General features: G+C 43.1%; 1 protein-coding gene across 6 annotated transcripts in view; it reads left to right on the top strand.

Moving 5' to 3' along the window:
* TNIK (TRAF2 and NCK interacting kinase) overlaps positions 1-23,502 on the top strand; it is a 278,512-nt gene that overhangs the window by 200,281 nt on the left and 54,729 nt on the right. For 3 of the 6 annotated variants that reach the window (XM_035132806.3, XM_035132804.3, XM_088669854.1), the window contains exons 13-14: positions 13,216-13,326; positions 18,603-18,806. In XM_035132806.3, the coding sequence (XP_034988697.2) occupies positions 13,216-13,326; positions 18,603-18,806 (315 nt within the window). Of the gene's footprint in view, positions 1-13,215; positions 13,327-15,876; positions 15,964-18,602; positions 18,807-23,502 lie in introns of all 6 variants that reach the window. The other 3 variants (XM_088669855.1, XM_035132805.3, XM_035132807.3) reach the window with 2 other exon arrangements.

Here is a 23,502-nt window from a genome sequence, read left to right as displayed (position 1 = left end):
TAGGAAACCTCTGATTACTTAAAACTGATAAAGAGTATGGTGTGCCTGGAAAAGCTTGATTACAGCATTTTTAAAAACTAGTTAGCTCCCACCCCTGTTCTTTATATCATCTGGCTCCATGCTTCTAGAAACCCTGAGAGAGAGCTGTCTCAAACACTGCTTTCAAATAGTGCAGGGCTGCTTCCTAATGTGATAAGTTACCCCTTAATAAAGGCATGGAGGGAGCCAATATCCTGATGCTTACAGCTGGTGATAAAAACCTGTTGTCATCTTCCAGCAGGCAGTGCATTCAGCAGAAGAATGGGGTGGATTGGTTCCATGCTAAGCCGGCAATGCATAAGGGTGCTTCACTTGAGGCATCATCCATGAAAAAGTGGTCCGTGGCCCTCCAGGTGTTGTTAGCCTCTGAACTATCAGCCACAGCCAGCGTGACCAATGGGTGGGACTGATAGGAATTGTAGTCCAGCAATATCTGGAAGGGCCACCGGTTCCTCTTCGTGGTTTAAGGTCTCTGAGCCACATTATCATGAGTCTTCCTCATATGTATTCCCCAGCTCACATGAATTTGTTGTAGAGAAGCAAAAAGTCATCCAGACCCAAAGTTGCTGGCTTAGCATCCGGTAGTATATCTTGCCCTTTGAGCTGGTGTTTTTAGCATCAGCAAATGTCTCCTCCAGGAAGCTGTTGGTTCTCTAAAGAGGCTGATTCTGAGCATGACAGTGAAAGGGTCATAGATGAATAATTTGACAGTCTGGTTGCAGTTGTCTGAAAGCTCTGTAAGTAGTAAATAATTTTCACAAGAGCGGCTCTTCCAGAGTGAAGGAGTGCTTGCAGATTTCACGTTTGTGGCGTGCAAGATAGGAAGGGCTGCAATTGAGCAAGTGCAGAGAGAATTGTAGAGGACTGAAAAAATGGAAGCCTGGAGGAAGAGAAGTTATTTCCTAGTGGAAAGACTTTTGAAATAGAAAACTATGCACTGGTCTATGGCTACGTTCCAACAAATCTAATATGTGTGCGTGAAGGAAGGATGCACACAGCACAGAGCTCCTATGAGGATTTCCCCCTCCATTTCTGAAGGAAAAACTTCTTTATGCTTACATTTCAATATATTAATTGTAAAATGGGTTGCTTTTTCAGCATATGGTGACTATCTCAAAGAAAAGGTCAGCATTCAAGGTTTCCAGCCCCCACACCTCCTCAAATGTTATTTCTACATTGATCTTGGCAACTCTCTGGAAGTACTAAAGAGACCACTCATAATTCTCAGGTCACATTTTAACAATCTATGCAGTATAAAGTAAATTAGGTTGCGCTAAAAACTGGCTAGCCCATTTTGTGGACATTTTCTTTCCTATGAAGAAATGCTATTACATATGCATATGCATATGCATATGCATACACACACACACACACACACACACACACACACACACATGCACACACCCTTCCACATCTGAAGTCCTGCTTCATCTGCACAGTAAGGAAAAGCAGGGCCTACTGAGTGATGGTGCCATCTCTGTCTTATTTTAACTCCCATGATGTGTCCATGTAGTTGAACAGATTTGGTGTCACTGAGGACAAACACACCTAATTCAGCACTGCCCTCCTTCTGAATTAGATGTGTTTGTCCTCATTGCCTCCCATGGAACCAAATTTACTCTCCCTGCGTCATTGTTCCTAGGAAGGAGTGCTATTTTTAAACAAAAAGTGACTGCAAAACTCAACCTAGCGCAAAAAAAGAGAGGAAGGACTTTTAGGAAAACAGCAGCAAACCAGTACAAACAAAATGTAATAGTTTTGAGGTCTTTTACCAAAATGTTTGGAAATGCTTGTTCCCCGTTTTTTTAGCTTGGTACCCCCCCCCAAAGAATACATGGAAATAAGATTTATGGAAACTGACTTAAATTTCTTGGGTTCAACCAATCCTGTTCTATATAGTTCTATGCAGGGAATTGGGTATCTATGCACTGAATTTTTTTTAGTGATTGTCCCATTTTTGTTTTTAAAAAGTCAGATTTCATTTTCTTTTGCTCATTGTTATATTCAGTTTCCTAATGCTGCAGCTTTATGTTGCTATAAACACTCACTCCTCTCCATTGGTATGATTTACTGCATTAGTTAACATCTCAGTGGGGAATTGCATATCACTGATGTACAGGCAGCCCATACCCCATTAGTTCTATAATGAAAGGTGCATTAAAACGGCAAACATTGTTCCAGAAAGGCAGGAGACATCCCAGTGCAAGCAGGGGAGGAGCTGGAAACAGCTCCGTTGTTTCCATGAACTTCTGCAGTGAATGATTGAAGCTGTTGCCCAGGGGTCAGCAAACTTTTTCAGCAGGGGGCCGGTCCACTGTCCCTCAGACCTTGTGGGGGGCCGGACTATATTTTGGGGAAAAAATGAACGAATTCCTATGCCCCACAAATAACCCAGAGATGCGTTTTAAATAAAAGGACACATTCTACTCATTTAAAAACACGCTGATTCCTGGACCGTCTGTGGGCCAGATTTAGAAGACGATTGGGATGGATCTGGCCCCCGGGCCTTAGTTTGCCTACCCATGCTGTTGCCTATTAGTTCTTTCTCTGTTTTATTGTTTGTGAGAGTCAGGGCCGGCCAACCCTTTAGGCAAGGTGAGTTGACTGCCTCAGGCAGCAGAATCCACAGGGGCATCAGATCCAGCCTCCAAGGAATGCACTGGCCGCTGCTGCGGTGGCAGCTTCACTCAGCCCTTCTTCCCTGGCGGGGGGGGGGGGGGGAGAGCACCATTTTGTGGTTCGCCTCAGGTGCCAAAATGTGTTGAGCTGGCCTTCTGAGAATATCAGCCTTTGGAGTCTGAGATCACCTCTCCATGATGGGAGCAGGGAAGCAATATATGCTTCTTTGCACTCAAGTAGTGCAAAAGTGACTTCAATACCATTTGGAAAGCATACAGGAAGGAGCATCCTTGGGCCACATAACTCAGTGTCATGTACACTGGCTGGCAACACCTCCAGGGTTTCAGATAGGAGTCTCTCCCTACATGGAGATGTGGGGATACTGGGTGCTTCTGCACATGCGGATTATAGGCTCTGCTACTCAGGTATGACCCTTCCTTAACTCTTCAAGAATACTGATCAGATTTATACATTGAATTATTAAGCAATTGGTTGTGTAATCACCTGCCTCTAATTAATCCACTTAATTTGAAGACATTTGCATATTACCAAAAAGAGACCTCATCAGGTATCTTTTTATTTTTATTTTTAGCAAGCTTGCAGTTTAATCAACAAAAGCAGCCTCTCACTGTTGCAAGATAAGGCAAATCAGTAATGCATTCCTTTCCATTTCCTATTACAGTAACACATTGAAACCAGAATAGCTCCAATAAACAGTCAAATGTGCCTTTAACTCTCAGACTCCGAGACTGAAATTGCTTCTTCCACACAATTAATCTAACAGATTAATTAAAGCTGGCAGCCTGAGCAATGATGGATAGGATATGCAGTCTTTGCAAGAGTCTGCTCTGAGGCCATTACATACGCCCATGAAGATCTCAGCAGAGCTATGCCCAGGGTGGCCTTGGTGAGAGGCAGTATTTTCATGAGGGTGCCATATTGTGCATGCCCCACCATCTGATCCCATAAGAAGATTCCCAGTTCAGCAGATTGCAGTTCCTTCTTCTTGCCATAGCTGCCAAGTTTTCCCTTTTCTCGCGAGGAAGCCTATTCAGCATAAGGGAAAATCCCTTTTAAAAAGGGATAACTTGGCAGCTATGCTTCTTGCTGCTGTTGCTTGTCACCATGGTCTGCTGATTTTCTTGGTAGACAGACTGATAAGCCCTCCTTACTATCATGTTGTGTGCCCCCCCCCCGGATCTTGCCTTTCTGCTGTTCTACAGAGCTTTCTCTTTGTGACTTAAATATATTGCGCTTTAGTTGTATCTACTCCGATCTTCATTTATACTGTCTAGTTTAAGCCCAGGCACGAGAATGGCCAAAGCAGATTCCATGAGATTTTGTTTTGAACTGAGCCCTCCACATTGCAACTCACTTTTGAAGGATGCTGTAAACCAGGCACCCCCAAACTTCGGCCCTCCAGATGTTTTGGACTACAATCCCCATAATCCCTGACCACTGGTCCTGTTAGCCAGGGATCATGGGAGTTGTAGGCCAAAACGTCTGGAGGGCCGCAGTTTGGGAATGCCTGCTGTAAACAGCTTCTGGATCTTTTTCATGGTGGTATTCTGCTCTATGTGGCGGCCATAAAGGGCAGAGGATTTCAGCACATGATTCCTTTACCTCAAGGACCACCTCTTCCCATATAAACCGTCCCAGACTCTGCATTCATTACTGGCTTTATTTATTTACTACATATTTATTCTGCTCTTCCTTCCAAGAGTTCAGGATGCATACATGATGTGGATGTCCTCTCTTTATCCTCCCAACAGCCTTGTAAGTGGGCTGTGTCCAGAGATTGTGCTATGGTCACCCAGAAAACTTTGTGTCTGGTGGGAAGTTTGAATCGGAGTTGCGCTGCTGTAACTTCAGCCCTCTAACCCAGGGATAGGCCCTCCAGGTGTTGTTGGGCTACAGCTGCCTTCATCTCTGGCCATTGGCCATGCTGGCTGGGGGATACTTAAGTTGGCTATCCCTGTTCAGACTTTTACACAGCAGTGGCTCCCTTAAGAGAGGTGAAGAACACACTGTGGTGTGCTTTTATGTAACTAGAACTGTAAAGCTTGTGCTATTGGCTCAGTAGTGAAATAACCGGGATACCTGGAAGTTGCCTGAATAAACTCCCTGTATTGGTGAGGGCATCACTGCTTGACATCAAATACATTTCTTTTGGGGACAGGGAACTGTTCAAAGCCCTAAATGGAATTGGGTCGCACATGTATTCATATGTAAATATGTGTTCAGATGCAGATTTCACAGCAGCCTGATTAGAATGCACCTTCTGGAACTTGCATAATGAGTATTTCTTAATGACAGGATCAGTCCCTTGGTGTCAAAGAGATATACAATTCTAGATTATTAATTTTTAAAAGGATTTAGCTCTTGCTAAAGCCAAAGCCTTAATTAAAGTTTAAAAAGCAATTCCTATTGGGAAACAAAATGCTCAGTCTTAATTGGAGGGGTTCTCTTTGCAGGGGGATAATTAACCTATGAGCAGGGTTAAGTTCAGATGGAGTCGCTTTAGTGAATTCTCACAACTCGGTTTTTACATTTTCTCCAGAGTGAGTCCTGGGGAGTTTGCACTATACTTGTGGTCTAGATAGAAGTCGGTCATCTAGAAACGGGAAGATTTGAAAAGACGTATTAATAGTCCAAGATGGCATAGCAACTTGAGCCTGGTATGCTAAAATAGGCTGACTGTGATGTTGCTTCTTGGAAAAGCAGTGTATAAATCTACCTTCAATGCATTGTTACAGCAGATTGCAGCGTATCCTTGCTCAGGTGTGGTTCCCAAATCAACACAGGATTACTAGTATAAAATGAATTGTGGATAAGTTCTTCTAAAAGTTTAAAAGTTGTTGTGTTATGCTGTCAAACAAAAAAAATAAATCGTTGTCAAAACTGTAATCACAACAACCCACAGGCATGCTTGGCTCTCCAGTGGAGATCATGCTTGGTTCCTCACCAGCTCCTGAGTTGTAATGGTGGGGGCACAATGTAAGTTATTTGCCTTGGAGAATCACATTGGCTCCCTCTCTTTCAATGGCAGAAGAAGATGCTATTTTTACATTGCACTTTTGACCTAGGTGGAAACTGGCTATTGATGAGATCTTATGATGTGGTCTTATTTGGTTTTGCTGTTGCCCCTGTTGAATTGCACTATAATTTTTTTCCCTGATTGTTGTATAGTTCATAGTAATAACTCATATTTAATCTGTGTTTTGTTTTATTTTATTATAATTGATGGCATGATTGTTAGCAGCCTTGAGGGACCTATAGAAATGGAAAGGTGGGCTACAGTATTTTAGTAAATAAGTGAACAGTGCTGAGTCCATCCCCTTAAAAACTCTCTAGGATAAAATTGTTTTTTTCCAACCAGTTTCCTAAAGGCAAGAGGGATGTGGAGTGGCATCTGGGGCAAGGAGTTCCATAATGATGGTGCTATACCAACCCAAGCATGTTCTCCAAGCAGCTGATGGTTGAGAAAGAGCCATTAACCTCAGCAAGAGAATTTTGACAGGGCTGGTTTGAGGACAGCATGTGTTGGGAGCCATTGGATTAATTTCTCCAAACCGCAACTTCTAAGGGCTACTAAGTCTCCCTGAGTAGTTCTAACCTGCATGGCTTGGTTAATTTTACAGTTCCCAAGGGAGTCTAGCTTACCACTGAACTGCTGCTCATTAGAATTCCTTTTTAGCAGTGCCCCGGAGGCTTGTGGCTTCAAATGGCATCCCTCATCAATATTTTAGGCCTGTCATTGCGAACGTGGTAGAAATAAGCTCACTTTGTGGCTTGAAAGAAGAAAGTGAAATGGTTTTGGAGGGGTAAAAAGACCTTGTCCTGAAGCATCACCTGTGAAGCTGGATAAATAAACCTGATAATGAATTGGTGGTCTTGCTTCCAATGTTATAATAGAGCTGTGTTCTGTGAACAAAACCCGGTAGGCCCAGGAAAACCAAGGGAAATCAGGACATTGTTTTCACAGAGACACAAAGGAGAAAAAGTGAGACAGGAGATTCTAGAAAGTTCAGAAAGAATGATTGTTTCACCCTCAGAGAGCTACAGTTCCCATAATTTTTTGAAGGGGGAAGCCATCTGCTTTAAATGTGCAGTGGATGTGTTTGAAATGTTTGGTGCAGATCTGTCTTCTGTGTCACCAGTTTTAACTCAGGGACTGTGGTGGGAGAGGACAACACTTCTCAGTTATCTCGGGAAGATAAAATAATTCCATCTCAATGGAAATGGCTATCATGGATGAAGGCGAAAGAGAAGTGCATGCATTTGTATGTATTTGCATGCATCTGTATGCTTACAGTGTGCATGTGTTTTTATGTCTATTTCCTCTCATAGAAATGGCCATAGACATGCAATACAACTGTAATCACAAATCAACAAGCTCAGAAATACAGGGGAGGTAGGGTTGTGTGTATGAAACTAGCAAGTGGACCAGCCTTGAGCTGTGTTTTTGTCAGTTACATATGGTAGTCATCCATGGAATGTGAATTTAGCCATGAATTTCCAATTTTCACCCCCAGTTTTGGTTGCAGTAGTATTTCATGTTTATGCTGATTCTTTTCTGCTTGTAATCCAGTTTACATATCAGCCGTAATCTTCAGGGGTCATCCCATGCCAGTTGCAGAACCCAAGCAGCCAGTGAAGCCATAGAGCTAATTCTTTTTTAAGTCCTAGAAGAAAATTAGCTATTACTTTGGTTAACAGTCAGTCTGATGTGACCTGACGCATGACTGCTGTACTAGCTTGGGAGGGAAGTTTTTGGTCCTGATCTTTCACGCTAGACGAGCATATCGAAATTGGCTTTAGCATTTTGAAAAGGCCAAAGAGTTTATTTATATTTTATGCTGCAGATGTGCTATTAAGCAGGAAAGGATAAACACTGTGTGTGGAACCCTCTGGAAATGCAGCTGCAGTTTGCTGAACAGCTAAGGACAGAGAGAGCTGCTTTACGGCGATTTCTGAATATTCTTGAGTTTCTAAAGCTTTTCAGATCACCCTATGACCTGAACAGATGGTAGAGAGCTGGAAACTTGATCGCTGGCTTTGCTGTGCTTTTCTGCTGATACCACTTTATAAATAAACCAGCAAATACTGATCATTATGGCAGGTAGCGCTACAATTCCCACAGTGGATTGTAATCCCCCATTTTATGTAGCTCTAGGAATGGAAGCTCTGTGAGGGGTATAGGAGGTGTGCAAACAATTCTCAGCACCCTTAATAAACTGCAGTTCCCAAAGTGGCATGATACTGTTTTGAATTTATATGTGCCCTCGGCCTCTGGGAGCACAGCCAGACATGTCATGGAAGTTTGGTGTCAAAGCTAGGCTATGGGCAGCATTCTAGAGTGATTCAGGAGCTGGGAACCTAGAGTCAGGGATCAGAAGGCAAACCAGGGGGCAGGACTGTAAAATAAGCCACAAATCTGAAATGAAGAGCAAGACCAGAAATGGAAGACAGACCAAAACTCAGGCAGGGCTGCTTACTCAAGCGAAGTTCCTGTGAAACAGGAAGCCCTTGTGTTCCAAAAAGACACTTGCTGTTTAGGGCAAGAGTAATAGGTCAGTGCTAGAGCATGTGCATTGCATACAGACGATCCCAGGTTCAGTTTACGGCATTTCCAGGTAGGGCTGAGAGGGACACCTGTCTGAAACCCTGGAGAGTCGCTGCAACCATCTGCATTACAGTCTTGCAATACAATATTTGTAAAAATAGCAAACATTACATATCACCACACTATATTATGTTACACCGTTATAAGCTCTTTTACAATTTGAGAGGGGCAAAATGGGAAAGTGACATCTCAGGAACTAATAATATTTATGTTGATGGTTGCAGGGTAATAAAAATAGAAAAACTGCAGAGTCCTTGAGACATTGAGTTCTTGGAACATTGAGCTGTGGCAAATCGTCATGGCAGAAAAATTGACATACCAACTTAAGTTACCGTAGTTAAAAGTAAAGCCAATATATTAGATTTTTCTTAAAGCGTGGCAAGATTTTATCTCATATACAAATCAGGGACGTATTTAACACTATCAAAGCTTTTCATCAGATTATAGAAAAGAGATTAAGTTGATGAAGTATAATGGAATTTTCCAGGATGCTAATGGACCTTAAATATACGCTTACCTATATGTAAAAAGGAAAAAAGTGTTTAGAGCATTTTACCTTCTGACAGTAATTACACGATGTAACTGTTGTTGTTTGTTTTTGTATTACTTTTTTTGGATGGGGGAGGGGAGGAGAAGGATTCATTCCTGCCAACTCCAGGTAGGGATGGAAAAAGTTGTCCTGTGAAACCCTGGAAACCTAATGAGAGACATTATACACAACACCAGAGGACCAGTGATCTAACTCAGTGTAAGGCAGCTTCCTATGCTATCACTGACTGACAAAGGCCTCAGATACGTCCCTCTGGAAATCGTGTTTCTTGAGGCGTCAGCATTGTGTTTAGTTAGGGAAAGGGGGTGCAAGTGTTGTCAGTGTGACAGTGGAACTGTTACGGATAAGGAAGGGTTGCATCCAGAAGAAATTTCCCTTTGTGAGAAATTAAGAGGAGCAGCAATTACCATAGGGTTGAAGGTAGCAATGCAGAAAGAGGACAGGCAGGATGAAATACCTCAATTCAAGGACATTCCCATAGGAGGAGGAGAAGGAGATTTTATTCATACCCTGCCCATTTGGCTGGGCTTCCCCTGCCACTCTAGGTGGGTTACAGCATATCGGGTCAGATTATTTGTTTGTGTAGCCCAGAATTGCCTGTTCTGACTGGCAGCAGCTCTCCAGAGACCCACCTTCCCCACCCCACCCTGTCACTGTAGTTGTAGCCAGAAGTTCCCTACCCCGGGGCTCTAAGATCATCTGCTACCAGACCCTTTTTAAGTGGAATGCCAGGACCTGAGACCTTCTGTTCATAGACCTTGTGCTCTGCCACTGAACTATAGCCTATTAGGTGGAGGCAAAGAGCTACCGTAAATGAGAATGAGCAGAGAATGTGAATACTACCTGGCTGAGATACCTGTACTGCTGTATTGTAGAAGTCTGGCACTCTTCAGGTTTTACCTCCATGGCGTGAGGCAGCATGGAGATTGTAGGAGGCTAGAATGCTGTTGCACTCATGCTGCTGCTTGTTGGCTTCTCATAAGCATCTGGCTGGCCACTGTAAGACCAGGACGCTGGACTAGATGGGCTTTGTGCTATTTGTACAAGTTTTTCTTGGTTTTAATCAGGATAGTGTGGGCAAAGTCTGGGCAAGAATTGAGCTTCTCCTGGGCACTGTCCCTGCCCAGGGCTTTTCTGCAGGATGAGACAAATGGGTCTCAGGCACATTTCAGTGGGGTAATTCCGTTAAAATGCTTACCTATAGTGGAACACCACACTCTTCCTTAATGGATCGAACTGGGGTAACCTTGTTTAATCTTCAGCACTCAAAATATAAGGCTGGAGCCTGGCTTTGCACAGTGGATGAAGTATATAGCTACTGAGCAAATAGTAAATCAATAAACTGAAAGGTTAACGAAATAGCAGGACAGTATGAAAAGGGATGGAACAGATAGCTTGCGCCTCTTTGCCACGTTTAGTTTCCTTAAAAAATAACATGAACTGTGGACTCATGAAGTGCCACACTGAAGGTCAGGATGTTGCAGCGCTATCTTCACAACAGAAGTGTAGCTTTGTGTGAACCCCAGCAAAATCATGTAATCAAGTTGCAGGAATTGCACTAGAAGCAGATTTTGCTAGAAGGGCAGTAAATTCTTCAAAGTGAAGGGTGAGCATCGCAATAGAAAACCAGTGAAATACTCAACAGTGGAGCGGTGAAAACACGATCAAAATATGGTTGGCGTAATACATTTTTAGCTAAAATGGCATGCAGTGAAAGCCAGCCAGCCAGCTCTGCGTTTCTGATGTTTGCCAGACTGCTTAATGCCACTACTAATGAAGGATTTTACACATCTTCATTTCTCTTTCAAGACACACAGGCCCAATTGTAGACACATCTCATCCATGGCTACAATCAATACTGAGTATGCTTTGCACCGTGGACCCAAGTGGCATGTAATTATGAGTATTGATTTCCCCGCAAAGAGGTTGCTAGCGTACAAAACAGCAGCTTGACTTTCAAATGACTGGACCAGCAGCCTTTTCTTTCCCTGAGAAAATTAACATGGTTTGGTGAAAGCTCTGAATTCTGTGCAGGGTCTTGAAATTGCATTGTAGCAACACTGTAAGAAGAAGTGGGTCACTCTCCCCTGTTATAAATCTCCACCACTCCTGATTATTTTATGTGCAGCCCATTTGGCTGCCCGGGAGAAATATTTGGGACCCAATCCAGACAGCTGCATGGGAAATTGGCTCTGCCCAGCTGGGCCTCAGTGCCCCTTCCTGGTGCTGAAAGGGGAATTGGAGATACCATATGTCTGCCTTTGGTCCCTCGCACGCATATGTTAGAATACAGCCATCTATGCATTTAACAACGTAAATTGCTATTGGAATTAGTATGGCTTACTTAAAAAAAAGTATTGGCTGCTTTAAAGAGCTGACATGGTGTAGCTAAGAGACTGAACTCCCTTGTTTGAACCTGTCCTCTTCCGTCACGAATTCAGTAGCCCTAGACCCTCCATCCGCATTAGGAGAATAATAATTCCCAATGTTATGCATATGTCCTATTAAAAATTGAGTTGTCAAAGCATAGCTATTCCACAGTAAATGTCTAGTGTGGAAGCTGGCTGCAGTGAGTTTCTTGTGCAAAAGTCTCCTTTTGTGCTGAACCCAGGCATCTCTCCACCAAGCGAGTCCTGATTCCCTGCATTCGATGTAAACACAATTCTTCAGCCTTTCATCACTCCAATATATTAGCTGTCTTTCAGGCCATGTGACGGTGCAAAATTATGGGCTTTTCCCAGTCACTTTTCCTCAAAGAGCTGAGCTTTGTGACCTGCTTTAATTTAACAACAACTACAACATTTTTATAATTTTACCCCGCCCATCTGGCTGGGGTTCCCCAGCCACTCTGGGTGGGTTACAACATATCTAAAAATATAATAAAAACATCATCAATCCTTAAAAACTTCCCTAAACAGGGTTGCCTTCCGATGTCTTCTAAAAGTCAGATAGTTGTACCTATATATGTATGCTCATTGGAATTTGGTAGAAATGGTCAAGAAATGTTACTTGAAACTGGATTCTTCAGTCTGTGTGCAGTATTATTATTATTTTCAGAGGGTGTTGTTGTTTATTTTATTTTTTACATGCCCTCTACCTATGGGTCCCAGGGCCCAACAATTTAAAATGCAGTTTAAAACCATTAAAAAACTTACAACCACAGAAAATAGGGTTATACTGGCTCTAATGACCCTTTCATGCTATTTAAAATCTATCCTTGGCTATTAGCTGTGATAGAATCTCCAGGTTCAGAGTCAGCATGCTGGTTCAGATACCGGATGCTGGTGAGCCATAGCAGGAAAGGTGAGGTTGCCTTTGTGTCCTGCCTGTGAGTTTCCGAAAAGCATCTCGTTGGCCAGCTTGGGAAACGAAGGAGAATTAAACACGGCTTTCATTCTAATCCAGCAAAGCTATTGTTAGCTTTGGTCCAAGTAGTACTGGGTGCCACCCAACACAGAGCGAATCTGTTTCAGTTACACTTAGCTACTTGTGAATACAAATTGCAATTATTTGTGTGTTTGAAACAGGTTTTATATATGCATATACAGTGGTGCCTTGGTGCTTGAACGTAATCCATTCCGGGAGTCCGTTCGACTCCCGAAACCGTTCGAAAACCAAAGCGTGGCTTCCAATTGGCTGCAGGAGCTTCCTGCACTCAAGCAGAAGCTGCGTTGGGTGTTCAGCTTCCGAAAAATGTTCACAAACCAGAACACTTACTTCCGGATTTGCGCCATTCGGGAGCCAATTTGTTTGGCAACTAAGCTGTTCGGGAACCAAAGTTTGACTGTAGTTTTCATGCTATTAATGTTTAGTTGCTTTTTAATGACTGGTCTTTTCCCTCCATGCTTTTTTAACAGTTCTTGTTTTTAACCTGTAAGCTGCCTTGAGTTCCATATGGGGGAAAAGGTGGGGTATAAATAAATACATAAAAAACAAGTTGTGTCATAAGGGTCTTCTGACAGTGGGTGGCCCAGAGGTGACATCTGCACCCAGATTGTTCCATGCTTACTGAATTTGCTCGATGTCTAGGCTTAATGCCATACAGGACTGTTTCATTACCTTTACATCTGTTCAGCAGCTGGTGTGGTTTAGTCCCTCTTGTTCTCTGCAACAGGGTGGCATGATGTATCTTTTCACCGCATTAGACAGAATAGGTGGGTTTGTTGGGGGAAATCATGGCAAGTTGGTGCCTCTGATATTGTACAGCCATGGGCCAAATTACCTTGTGAGACCACTTCCTGATCTGGTGTGCTGCTGTTCCCCTGAGATCTTATATTTGTCCTGGCAAACAACCTAAGCTTTTGCCTTTCCCTCCTCCTTTTTCCCTTTCCCCTTTTTGTTTTGTTCCTCCCCTCCCTCCCCCCCTCCCACATTTCTACAGCAGCAAAGGAGGGAGAAGGAATTAAGGAAACAGCAAGAGAGGGAGCAGCGACGGCATTATGAGGAGCAAATGCGCCGAGAAGAGGAGAGGAGGCGTGCCGAGCATGAGCAGGTAACCTGCATCTCCTCCAGGATGAATCTGCTTTTTATGGATGAACCTGCTGGTTTCCAAGGTTGGAGCCCAGTTTTGTCCCTGTGCATTCGCTCAGTATCAAGCTGCTGTTACTTGCAGTTCCCTGGCATGTGTGTTGTCATCGAGCACATGCTTCTGAGCATCATGACATTTTTAGGTGCACACTTAAAACACCATTCCTGCATACCCCTATGAATCTAATGGTGTTCTTTGATATGGTACAAATAAAGTTGTAAATGTTGGATTTGCCATTTGAGTGCTTTACCTCCAGTGCCAATCTCACTTGAGTGAACCCTTGCAGGTGCTTTATAAAAAAAAATATTACCTGCAGCTGCACAGTCTGCTGGGATCTGTACATGTGATGGCTTGCTCAGACATTCGTTTCCAACGTCTTCACTTCCACTTCCAGCTGGCATTTCAGAGTCACCACTGATTCAAAATAAGCATTAAAGTGGCTTAGTGACTCTGCCCTTGGAAATTTAAGAAACCGTGTTTCATTCATTACACTTGTGTGCTCTGTTGCTTTTGCTGCCAAACTCTCAGTCACTTGTTCTGTGTTGATTCCTGTCCATTATGTGACTCGCCTGCTCACTAACTAATGCAATAAAGCTGGGTATCTTCTTCTCACCACCACTTCCTCTCTGCAAAAAAAAAAAAAGTGTTGGTGATTTCTCTCTGGATGCTTTCTAGCTTTCAATAGGGAATATGTTTAGAATTGACTCAGGTATCTATAATGGACTCTTCAGTTTATCATTACCGGGACATGCTGCGCCTCAGGCTCACACACTTTCCTCTTCCAGCATGACCACAGAGAGGAGAATGGCAGATTTTGCTTTCATGTTTGATTAACTACTGTTTAGTGTTACACCCTGAATTAAACTGGTTAATCTTAACTATGGTTTGTTTGAAACGAGCCACCTTTACAACCCATGGTTTGCAGCTGACTTGTTTCAAACAAAACACAGTTAAGATGTACCACAGTTAATTTGGATGAAATGGCAAGCCGTGCTTATTCCAAAATGGAGGCAAAAGGTGTCAAACTCCTTGTAGTCATGATAGATAGTGGGGAGTGTGCCAGGTGTGGAACCTCTTTCCTGATACAGACATCACTGCAGCTGGTGTTGGGCAGGGTGGTAGCAAAGTTAGGAATGGTACAGGTGTACTAACGGCAGTGAAAGATGGGCTCAGTGAGGTCAGTGCATTCACACAGCTCTGACCTCACTGCTACTCTATCCTGCCCAAGTGCTGCCCTGGCAAGCCACCATGATGGTGATATTGGGAGGGCAGCACCATGGCTCTTGCCCACCACACCAACTGCTACTGGTGTGTGCCAGCCCAGGAATTGCTCCAGCTCATGCTCATCAAGATAAACCATGGTTTATCATGATCTGTGAGTACAGTCTAGTAGTAAACGTGCAAGATGGTCTGCATCCTGCCTTTTTTTGGCCAATGTCAGAATTTAGGGTGAGTTGCAACATTTAGAATGAGTTAATGTAAGATGATTTGAATTTTATGATGTTAAGATTTTGTTTCTATTTGTTTTACTGTGTGTTTTAGAACACCTTATGCTCTTTGGAGGATAATAATATTTATTTATTTAAACATATTAAGTAAACAAAATACAGAAAATACAGGATGAATTTATTAATATTGAAACTGATTATAATAATATCAAATCTCAGCTTTCAACTTCATTTTCAAAAAGAGAAGTATGTTTTCAGCCCATCTGGCATGAAGACGGGGTTGAAGTGCCTGATAAACAAAATTTCAAGACCAGAGACTGTATGGGCTCTTTAAGGGAAAATCTTACAGCCATCATTTTCCTACCCCCAACACCATGATGATGAGCAGCACCCAGATAAACCACACAAAAGAAAAGTTACACCTTTATAGACATATTTCAGCTTTTCTTGGTGCAGCAATTGGGTACTTGAATCAAGCTTGGAGGTAGCCAAGTCACCTAAACTTTGACCCTCCAGATGTTTCTGAACTGCACATCCCATCAGTCACAGCCAGCCTGGCCAATGTTCAGGGATGATGGGAGTTTTAGTTCAGCATCAGCTGGTGGTCCATGAGCCACCCCTGCTTTTAAAAAATAGTAAGTCTGAGTAGAATGCTTGTTCTCAAATTGGTTGAACAACATCTGATCAGATTTGTTTAAAGAGCTTTTCACCAGTTGTGGTTGCATTTCTGTTCAGTTTATCAGATGATTTATCCCTACCTCTTTTTACAGAATTTGGGTAACTGTGGCCCAGAAATTGCCTTCCTTATTTTATGCATAACATACAGGCAGCCCTGAATGTTACTATGCCATCTACTTTGGTGGTATCTCATCAGCAGTTTTTTCAAAGTTGTATGGTGTTCATCCAAATGCTTTGCATCACAATAACATTGCATTCCCTTTGGTTCCTCTCCTTAATGTTTCTGCAGTTCTTTCTTCGAATTTCAACATGTGGCCACTTCTTTCTCTTTGAAATTACGGTTCTTTCTTTTTCTCTCCTTTTTTTCTGCTCCCTGCTGCGCACCCAGGAATACATCAGGCGACAGTTAGAGGAAGAACAGAGGCAGTTAGAGATCCTGCAGCAGCAATTACTGCAGGAGCAAGCTCTACTTCTGGTAATGGGGAGTCAGGATCCCTGTCACATCCTTTGCCCAGCCCTTTCTGTGTATAGTGAGAATGCATGTTATTAACAAATTGTGTAACCAGGCCTTCAGACTTATAGGGTTGCCATCTCTTTCGGAGACTTGCCTTTCTCCTGTACATTATAAATCTGAGTACCTTAATTTGTTCAAGCATTGGCATTTGTAATATTTATTAAATTCCCAACACACTCAAATGTTTGGAGGAGCATGCAGTAATGGGATGGCCGGCTGGTAGTCCGAGGGTTGGCTCTAGCCCAGGAAGCAGTTTTATCTGGCCCTAACTAGTTTGAGTCGGTGCATTGTTAAAAAGAGATAAATATCCTGATCCCTAACTAGATGTTACTTCGGAGCTTCATGCTTAGCTCTATTGGTGTATTTTACTTCTTCTTAAAAGCAGCTGCTAGGGCAGGAACAATTTGGATCAGAGGCATGACATTGAGAGAGGTTAGCCCCTTCCCCTGTCCATGCTACCGCCCCAATCCAAATCCACTCCTGGCTGCTGGTAGCTACAGAAGAGAAAATAAACAGGCAAGGATCTACAGCTACTAGCATCTCTAGGGGAGTTAATTCAGATTGAGTGCACCCACAGCACGAAGGGAAAGGCAATTTTTCCCTTGATATTTGCACCAACATACAGGGCCATTTAATTTTTTATAGTAATAGTCACCTGCTATCTAGAGCTGGCCAGATTAAGGATTAAACATATATAGTCTGAAATGAGGATCAAGCACATATAGTCTGAAATGCAGTATTCCTGCTACTGCTTCTAGGACACCCATGTTCATAGGAAAGCATGTGTCTTCTCCCTGAGTTGCAGCCTGTGAGAGCAGTATTGAAGGGCAGGTGGACTACCAGTGACCAGGCTTGAAGTTACGAAACCAAAAGGCACAGAATCAAAGTAGTTATTGATTAAAACAACAACAATTTTAGGTGGCAGTCCTAAAAGTCTAGGCCAATGTGAGTGTGGAGAGTCCCGTTCAATAATTATTTTGCCAACTCTTACCCAGGTTCTCTCCCATCACCTGGCAAGAGAATTGTCCAACTCTCTGCTGTGCTAAGGAATGGTTTCTTCCTTGAATGCAAGCGCTGCCACGCTCTGAATGTTTTCGTTGCCTTTCTGCCAATAACTGGAACAGCCATCGCTGTGCACGTCTTTTCCTCTGCTCAGTCCGCTTCTAGAACATCCTTCATTTTCATGGAAGGAACAGGCCTCTACTGTGTTTATTGCAAAGCTATTAATTGAAAGCTACTGGCACTGTGTGCTGGAATACAATCTAACTGAAATGTACTTGCTCCCTGTAATCTCTTCTTGGTTTTATAGGATTCGACGGCATATTTCGGTAGCAGGCTGCTTAGCTTTACATTCCTGACAGAAACATTTTTGCACCGCCTTTTCATGCTGTTTACAGTTTTGACATGGTTTATTTGCTGAATTTCCTGCATATATACTCTTTCACTTGTACTCTCCCCACCCTGCCACTTAAGCTAAATTTATATCTTGTCTTTATTTTGGATGCGAATTGTTATTCTTTTCATTTTTCTTTTAAAAAACAGTATTATATTTATCAATGCTGTTGGAGAGGTCATGCCTTGTTTCCCTCTTCCCAATAGATCCATTAATTTATACGACTGGACAGCGTATGCTAGACTTCCCCAACCTAGAGCTCTCCAGATGTGTTGGTCCACAGCTCCCACCCATCATCTCAAACCACAGGCCATTTAGCAGGGACTGATGGGAGTTTGAGTTCAGCATCTGCAGGGCAATAGGTTGGGAAAGGCTGGCATATGCAAATCCTTCATTGCATAAATAATGTTTCCCTCCATTAGTTTCATAACCATAGGAAGGGACAGAACTTCAAGGCTGTAAAATTACAAATTGGACCACTAACTGAACAAAGCAACAAGTTTAAAATAAACTATTTAGAAAGAAAGAAACTGCCTCAGTAACAGGTTTTCCAGACTTTTCTCTGGGCATGCAATGCATTCAAGCTAATTTTCAGATAACCCGGTGGTACCATCCAGATACCAAATATGCATGATTTAGGAGGCATGGTTAGACTACAAGCTTAAACCGCTTCCACACTTGTTTCAGACTGTCACAATTTCCCAACAAAATGTGATGGTTTTGTGAGTATACCCCGCTTCCCCCAAAGTTGTCACATTTGATGGAGCTTGAAAAGAGATTGTGTGGACCAGAGTTCATGCTGTCTCAAGGCCACATGAATGTCTAGTGTCAAGAGTCAGAGGAATTATGAAGCACATCGTTTCAGAAGCAGTGTGAGTAAGTAGTTCAATACATTGGGGACAGGGTAAAGAGCACAAAGAAAAGAAAAGAATAGAAAACAATCCCTTTTTAATCAGCAATATGCTTTACAATGGACACCACCCAGACAACAACACAAGTAAAAAGAGAAACCTGCTTCAACATCTGCAAGACCCAGGGTCCATTTGGTCTCTTAGGGTTACTACATCCTTGCTATTTGGGCTTAAGTTTCCACTTGATATGTATCTGTGTTTGCCTTTTGTTATTTCCCTCAACACCATATTGGCTGTGTACCTTTCAAGCTGCCATGCTGCTTCTAAATCTTTGTTTGGCTTACATGTCTTGGTAGGAATATAAGCGCAAGCAGTTAGAAGAGCAACGGCAGGCAGAGAGGCTACAGCGGCAGTTGCAACAGGAGCGGGATTACCTGGTCTCCCTGCAACAACAGCAGCAACAACAGCAGAGGCAGGACCAGAGATCAGCAGAGAAGAAGCCCCTCTACCATTACAAGGAAGGGCTGAATGCCAGTGAGAAACCAGCGTGGGCAAAGGAGGTAGGAATGGCCATGTTTTCTGTTTTGCACCTTTCCCTGGGGTAGGAAGAAAAAAATATTTTCAGTGCTGCAAAAACCAACAACACCCTTTTCCCCTTTTAAAGCTGATTATTCAAAACTGCTGCTTCACCTGCAGTGCACTCATTTGCCCTCTGATGTCATCACAGACCCAAATCTGATTGGTCACATGGTGTTATATGACGGCATGATCCCTGATTGATCCATATGACTAAACCAGGGAGCAAGAAGTATCAGCAGTGAGGAGAAATGAAAGGAGACTATTTGCACTATTGTTTCAAGTAAATATCTACCCTATTGAAATTGCTGGTTTTTACTTGAAAATTAAAACTGGACAATGTTTGGTATAGCTGTAGTAGAAATACTATATAATAAATACTGTAAAAAAAAATGCAACCCTTTTAACGCCCACGTTAGACAGTTGCATGTTCACCATGAAGTAAAGTCCTAGTTGTGGAGATTTGCTTGGAATCTGTTCTGAGGATACCCCTCTACTTTGCTATCGTTACTCAAGAGTGCTTAGATAAAAGCCTTGTTACATATGGCTTGAAGGGGCTTTAGTACATAAGTCTAGTGTTCATGAATGGAGCCCACAGAAGACTCACTGATATCACCTTATGGTGGAAAAAATGACTCCACTAAGTGGATTTGAGATTCTCATGTCAGGTGAATGAGGCCTCAGGCTTGTGCTATAATGAATTGTGTGAGGAGCGAAACTGTGCTGAAACCCTCATGAACACCTCTATGAATGCTACCATTATGCAAATCCATTTCTCAGATGAAGTAGTCCAGAGGGTCCTTTTGGCCAATCAATGGCCTATCTTCTGTATTAATGGTGACCAGCGTCAGTTCTCTGATGAAGTTAATTCAGGATGAGTTTGCCATCAGCCTCTCATTTTGTTTTAAGTACCATAGATAGTGCACAGTTGCTTCCATTTTCTACCCACAGCATTCCAAAGATTCCCCAGGTACCCCCTCACATAATCTATAGATGCCATAGAAAAATAAAATGGATCTTAGCCTTGAGCAGGGAGGGGGGAGAGAAAAAGAAGAGGTGTGTGTGTGTGTGTGTGTGTGTGTGTGTGTGTGTGTGTGTGTGTGTACTGGGCATCCAATTTGCCTGTCCAACACCATTGTCTATAGGTGCCCACAGTGTCATCCTGGCTGATCCCCCACAGGTGGTCACGCTGGAGTATCAGTACTGTACAGTAGGTATTGTGTTTTGAGACCCACCCCAAAAGGTACTTACTGGGGGGTTTTTTCCTGCTCTAATGCACAGGAACTGAACCTAGATCAGTGGCTTTCAAACTTTGTATGTTAGGGACCCCTTTCCACATATATTCATGTTCTGAGCAACATTTCCACATCTGCCGCAAAAACCTCAGCACATTGCAGAAATCTCTTAGATAAGTTCTAAGGTGCATACTCAGTTCATGTGAGGATATTGTCCATGTCTGATGGATCTCAACTACTGCCTGACATGAACAGAGAGAGGGTGCTGTTGAACACACTCTGTGTCCTTGTGGCAGGATGTTGCTGGATAATTCAAGTCAATGGCAGGCAAACAATCTTTCTAGGAAGCTGCTCTCTGTTACTGATCTTCATGTTGAAGAACTCAGGATCCCCCAGAACACAGTTTGAAAACCACCGGCCTAGACTGTGTTGGGAAGCTGCCTTCTGGCCTAGCATATCAGCAGCTCTTTTATCATGATATGGATGCCATCTGTTTTTATTTATTGCCTGGTTGGCCACAGTTCTGTATAAAAGTCTTTCTCTGCACGTCGTGCTTGTTCATCTTCTCTGTTGACCCTGTTGCATGTAATTTGTCTTGACGGCTGCTTATTTGTTAACTTGCTAAGGCGAGAGGCGGGGGGGGGCTTGAAAAAAAGAGGATAAAACTCTGAACACCGGCCCCAGTTTGTTTTTGTGGCTTATTACTGATGATGCCTGCTGATGGGTCAAGGTCAGGAACAGCCTGCTCTTATCTCTGCTGTAATTGTGCCAGCTGCTGAATAAGAAACTAGCATCCCCCACACAACACGGTAGCCCTGAAAGAAGCTATTGCCCGTTCAAATGGGAATCTTGGGTGTCACGGGAGCATGGTAATTGCTATCACTTCAGAAGCTTCTTGTCTGTTGCAGACTCTCCATTTGCAGGTGTGTCCTATACACAGTTCTGTTTTATGATGTAGAATGTAGATTCCTGAAAATCACCGCTATCATTTTCATTTCTTATCTGAAAAGCAGATTTCTTGCCCTTGTGGCTGTGGGAATGTGTGCTAAATGGGACTAGGAGTGGGGAGCTTTGTTCACAGATGGAAACACCTGCATTGCATAGTTTTGTGTGCAATGGGAGCAACTTCCTCGTGGAAGTAGCCCTGATCTAGCAGCTGCATTTTGATTGCCCTACAAATGTAATGGAGGAGTGTTGAGGGAAAGAGAGTCAAAATCCAAATGCCTTTTTTGTCATTTCTAATTTGGGGGGGTCTCTTTCTCCTCTGTCAGTCAAGGAGCACTGAAATTGACTAGACCAAGTGACAACAGCTTCTATACAAGTCAATTTCATACCCAGAGGAAGGGAAGGGAAGAAGGAGGGTTCCTGTAAATCCTGAGCAGGAAGCAGCGCATACTGTTGAATTAAATGATTTTTAATGAAATTACTTGTGAAATGCTTGCAGCATTTTTGCACCCAGATGGACCTCATAGCAGCTGACAATAGTCAGATAGATAACTGTAAAAGGTAGAAAAAGGGCAACCGCAATGACTGAAATGTTGGAGCAATTTGCTTATGGGGGGTTGGGAATATCTCAGCAGTAGCCAACACGGATTACCATACATGTTCTATCATCCCTGACTACTGGCCTCGCTGCCTGGGGCTAATGAGAGTTGGAGTCCAACAAAATCTAGAGGGCACTATGTTAGTATGTTAGCTACTTTGGAGTATTGGGGGCTTTTTAGTTTAGGGGGGAAAGGTGACTAAGCAGGGTGTAATGGAGCTTTATACAATTATGAATGCTTAGAGGGCTTGGATAGAGAGAGTGCTTTCACTCTCTCTTAACACTGGAGTTTGGCGTCGTGCAATGGAATTGATTGGGCAGACAAAAGAAAATACTTAACTAACTTGGGAGGTTCACTGCTGCATGACTTAGTGGTGATGACCATTGGCAAAGCTAGCTTTTAAAATGGGATTAGAGCAATTTATGGAAGACAGGTCCATAATAGCTAAATGGCACTTCCATGTTCAGAGTGAAGGTCCCTCTGAATGCTGGTTGCTAGGTGGAGGGGGCCAATGGGAGAGAGCTGGTGCCTTCATGCTCTCCTTGAGAAGTTCCCAAAAGCATTTGACTGCTCACTGTTAGAAATGGGATGCTGAACAAGACGGCCCCTTGATGTGTTCCATTCAGGTAGTTATGATGCATTCTCTGCAAAATCAGCCTTGCTGAAGAATGCTGGGCATGTGCTGAGTGACCTCTCACCTGTGAGTTATAGCAACTAGCTTCCATGCAACCCTGGATTGGAGCTGAACTTTCCAAGCGGGCTGGAATCCTGGTACTTTTTTTGTTAGAAGCTAATCATGGTGAAGGACATTTGCCAATTATATACTCTTGTGTGATTAACCAAAAACGTGTGTTTTAATAGTTTGATTTCTGTAATCCTGCTTTCCCAGGTACATCAGCGAGCTTTTAATAACCCACCAGTTATTCCAGCTAAGCAGAACCACAGTTTCGTGCCCCAACAACTGGTGACTTATGTTACTGACAAAGGTGTTGCTCCACAATCCAACTCTAAGCCTTTTTTAAATATTGTTAAACCTCGTGGTAGACAAAACCAACGAGCATTAGACCCTCACAGAAAGGACTTTCCAGACTCTGCTAAGCAAACACTCTGGGTGCCTGTTATTAAGATCTCCATGCCAAGTCCACAAGAAGAGCTAAAGAATAGACCCATCTTTATAAACCCCAAAAACAGTCTTGGTTTTCATGAGCAGCTGGGGGGAAATGGCATGAAATCCCCCAAAGGGTCTCGGTCGCATGGGTGCAGCCCTGAGAGGCAAATGAGATTGGAGGTCAAGTGTGTGTCTTCTCCCCACCTTCAAGAAGGAGGTAAGCCACCACTGCCTCCCTATAAAATCAAAATGAATTTCCAAGAACACAATGTGGACAAGGAGAGGAAGCAACTTCATTCTCATCTACACCCAAGTGTCATTACCTCTTCGAGGAGTGTTCCATCATTATGCAATATCTCGGCAACACATGATAACCTAGATCTGAGTGCTTCTAGTCCAGCATGCCTCTTGAGAAGGATGAAGATACAAGCGGATGAGAAGAAGAAGCATCATGCATCTTTGGAGAGCCTCTTAGAACATCGCCAGCTTCCCACTGGGGTCCATCATCTGCAGATGCAGAGGACAAGGATAGGGCGAAGCATGGAAGAGCTTCTTGGTCCCTCTCCTGATCTTTGTCCACAAACTTCTCATCTGAATGTGCCCAACTTGACATCTTTGTCTTCTAGCTCTCGCTCAGCATCTTTAAATTCCCTTTCATTTTCTTCCAACTCGGATCTGATTCAGTCTTCTAAATCTTGCCAGGGTAATTCTTCTTCTGGCATCACTTTGCAGATGCCTCTGGGTTCATTTTCTAATTCCTCCTGTTGGTCTTCCAAACTTCCTTCTCAGGTAT

This window comes from Zootoca vivipara, chromosome 5 (genome assembly GCF_965207765.1).
Source record: "Zootoca vivipara chromosome 5, rZooViv2.hap1.1, whole genome shotgun sequence".
In the NCBI taxonomy this organism is placed as follows: domain Eukaryota; kingdom Metazoa; phylum Chordata; class Lepidosauria; order Squamata; family Lacertidae; genus Zootoca; species Zootoca vivipara.
The sequence above is the reverse complement of the archived record's forward strand: the minus strand, read 5'-3'. Positions and strand labels throughout refer to the sequence as shown.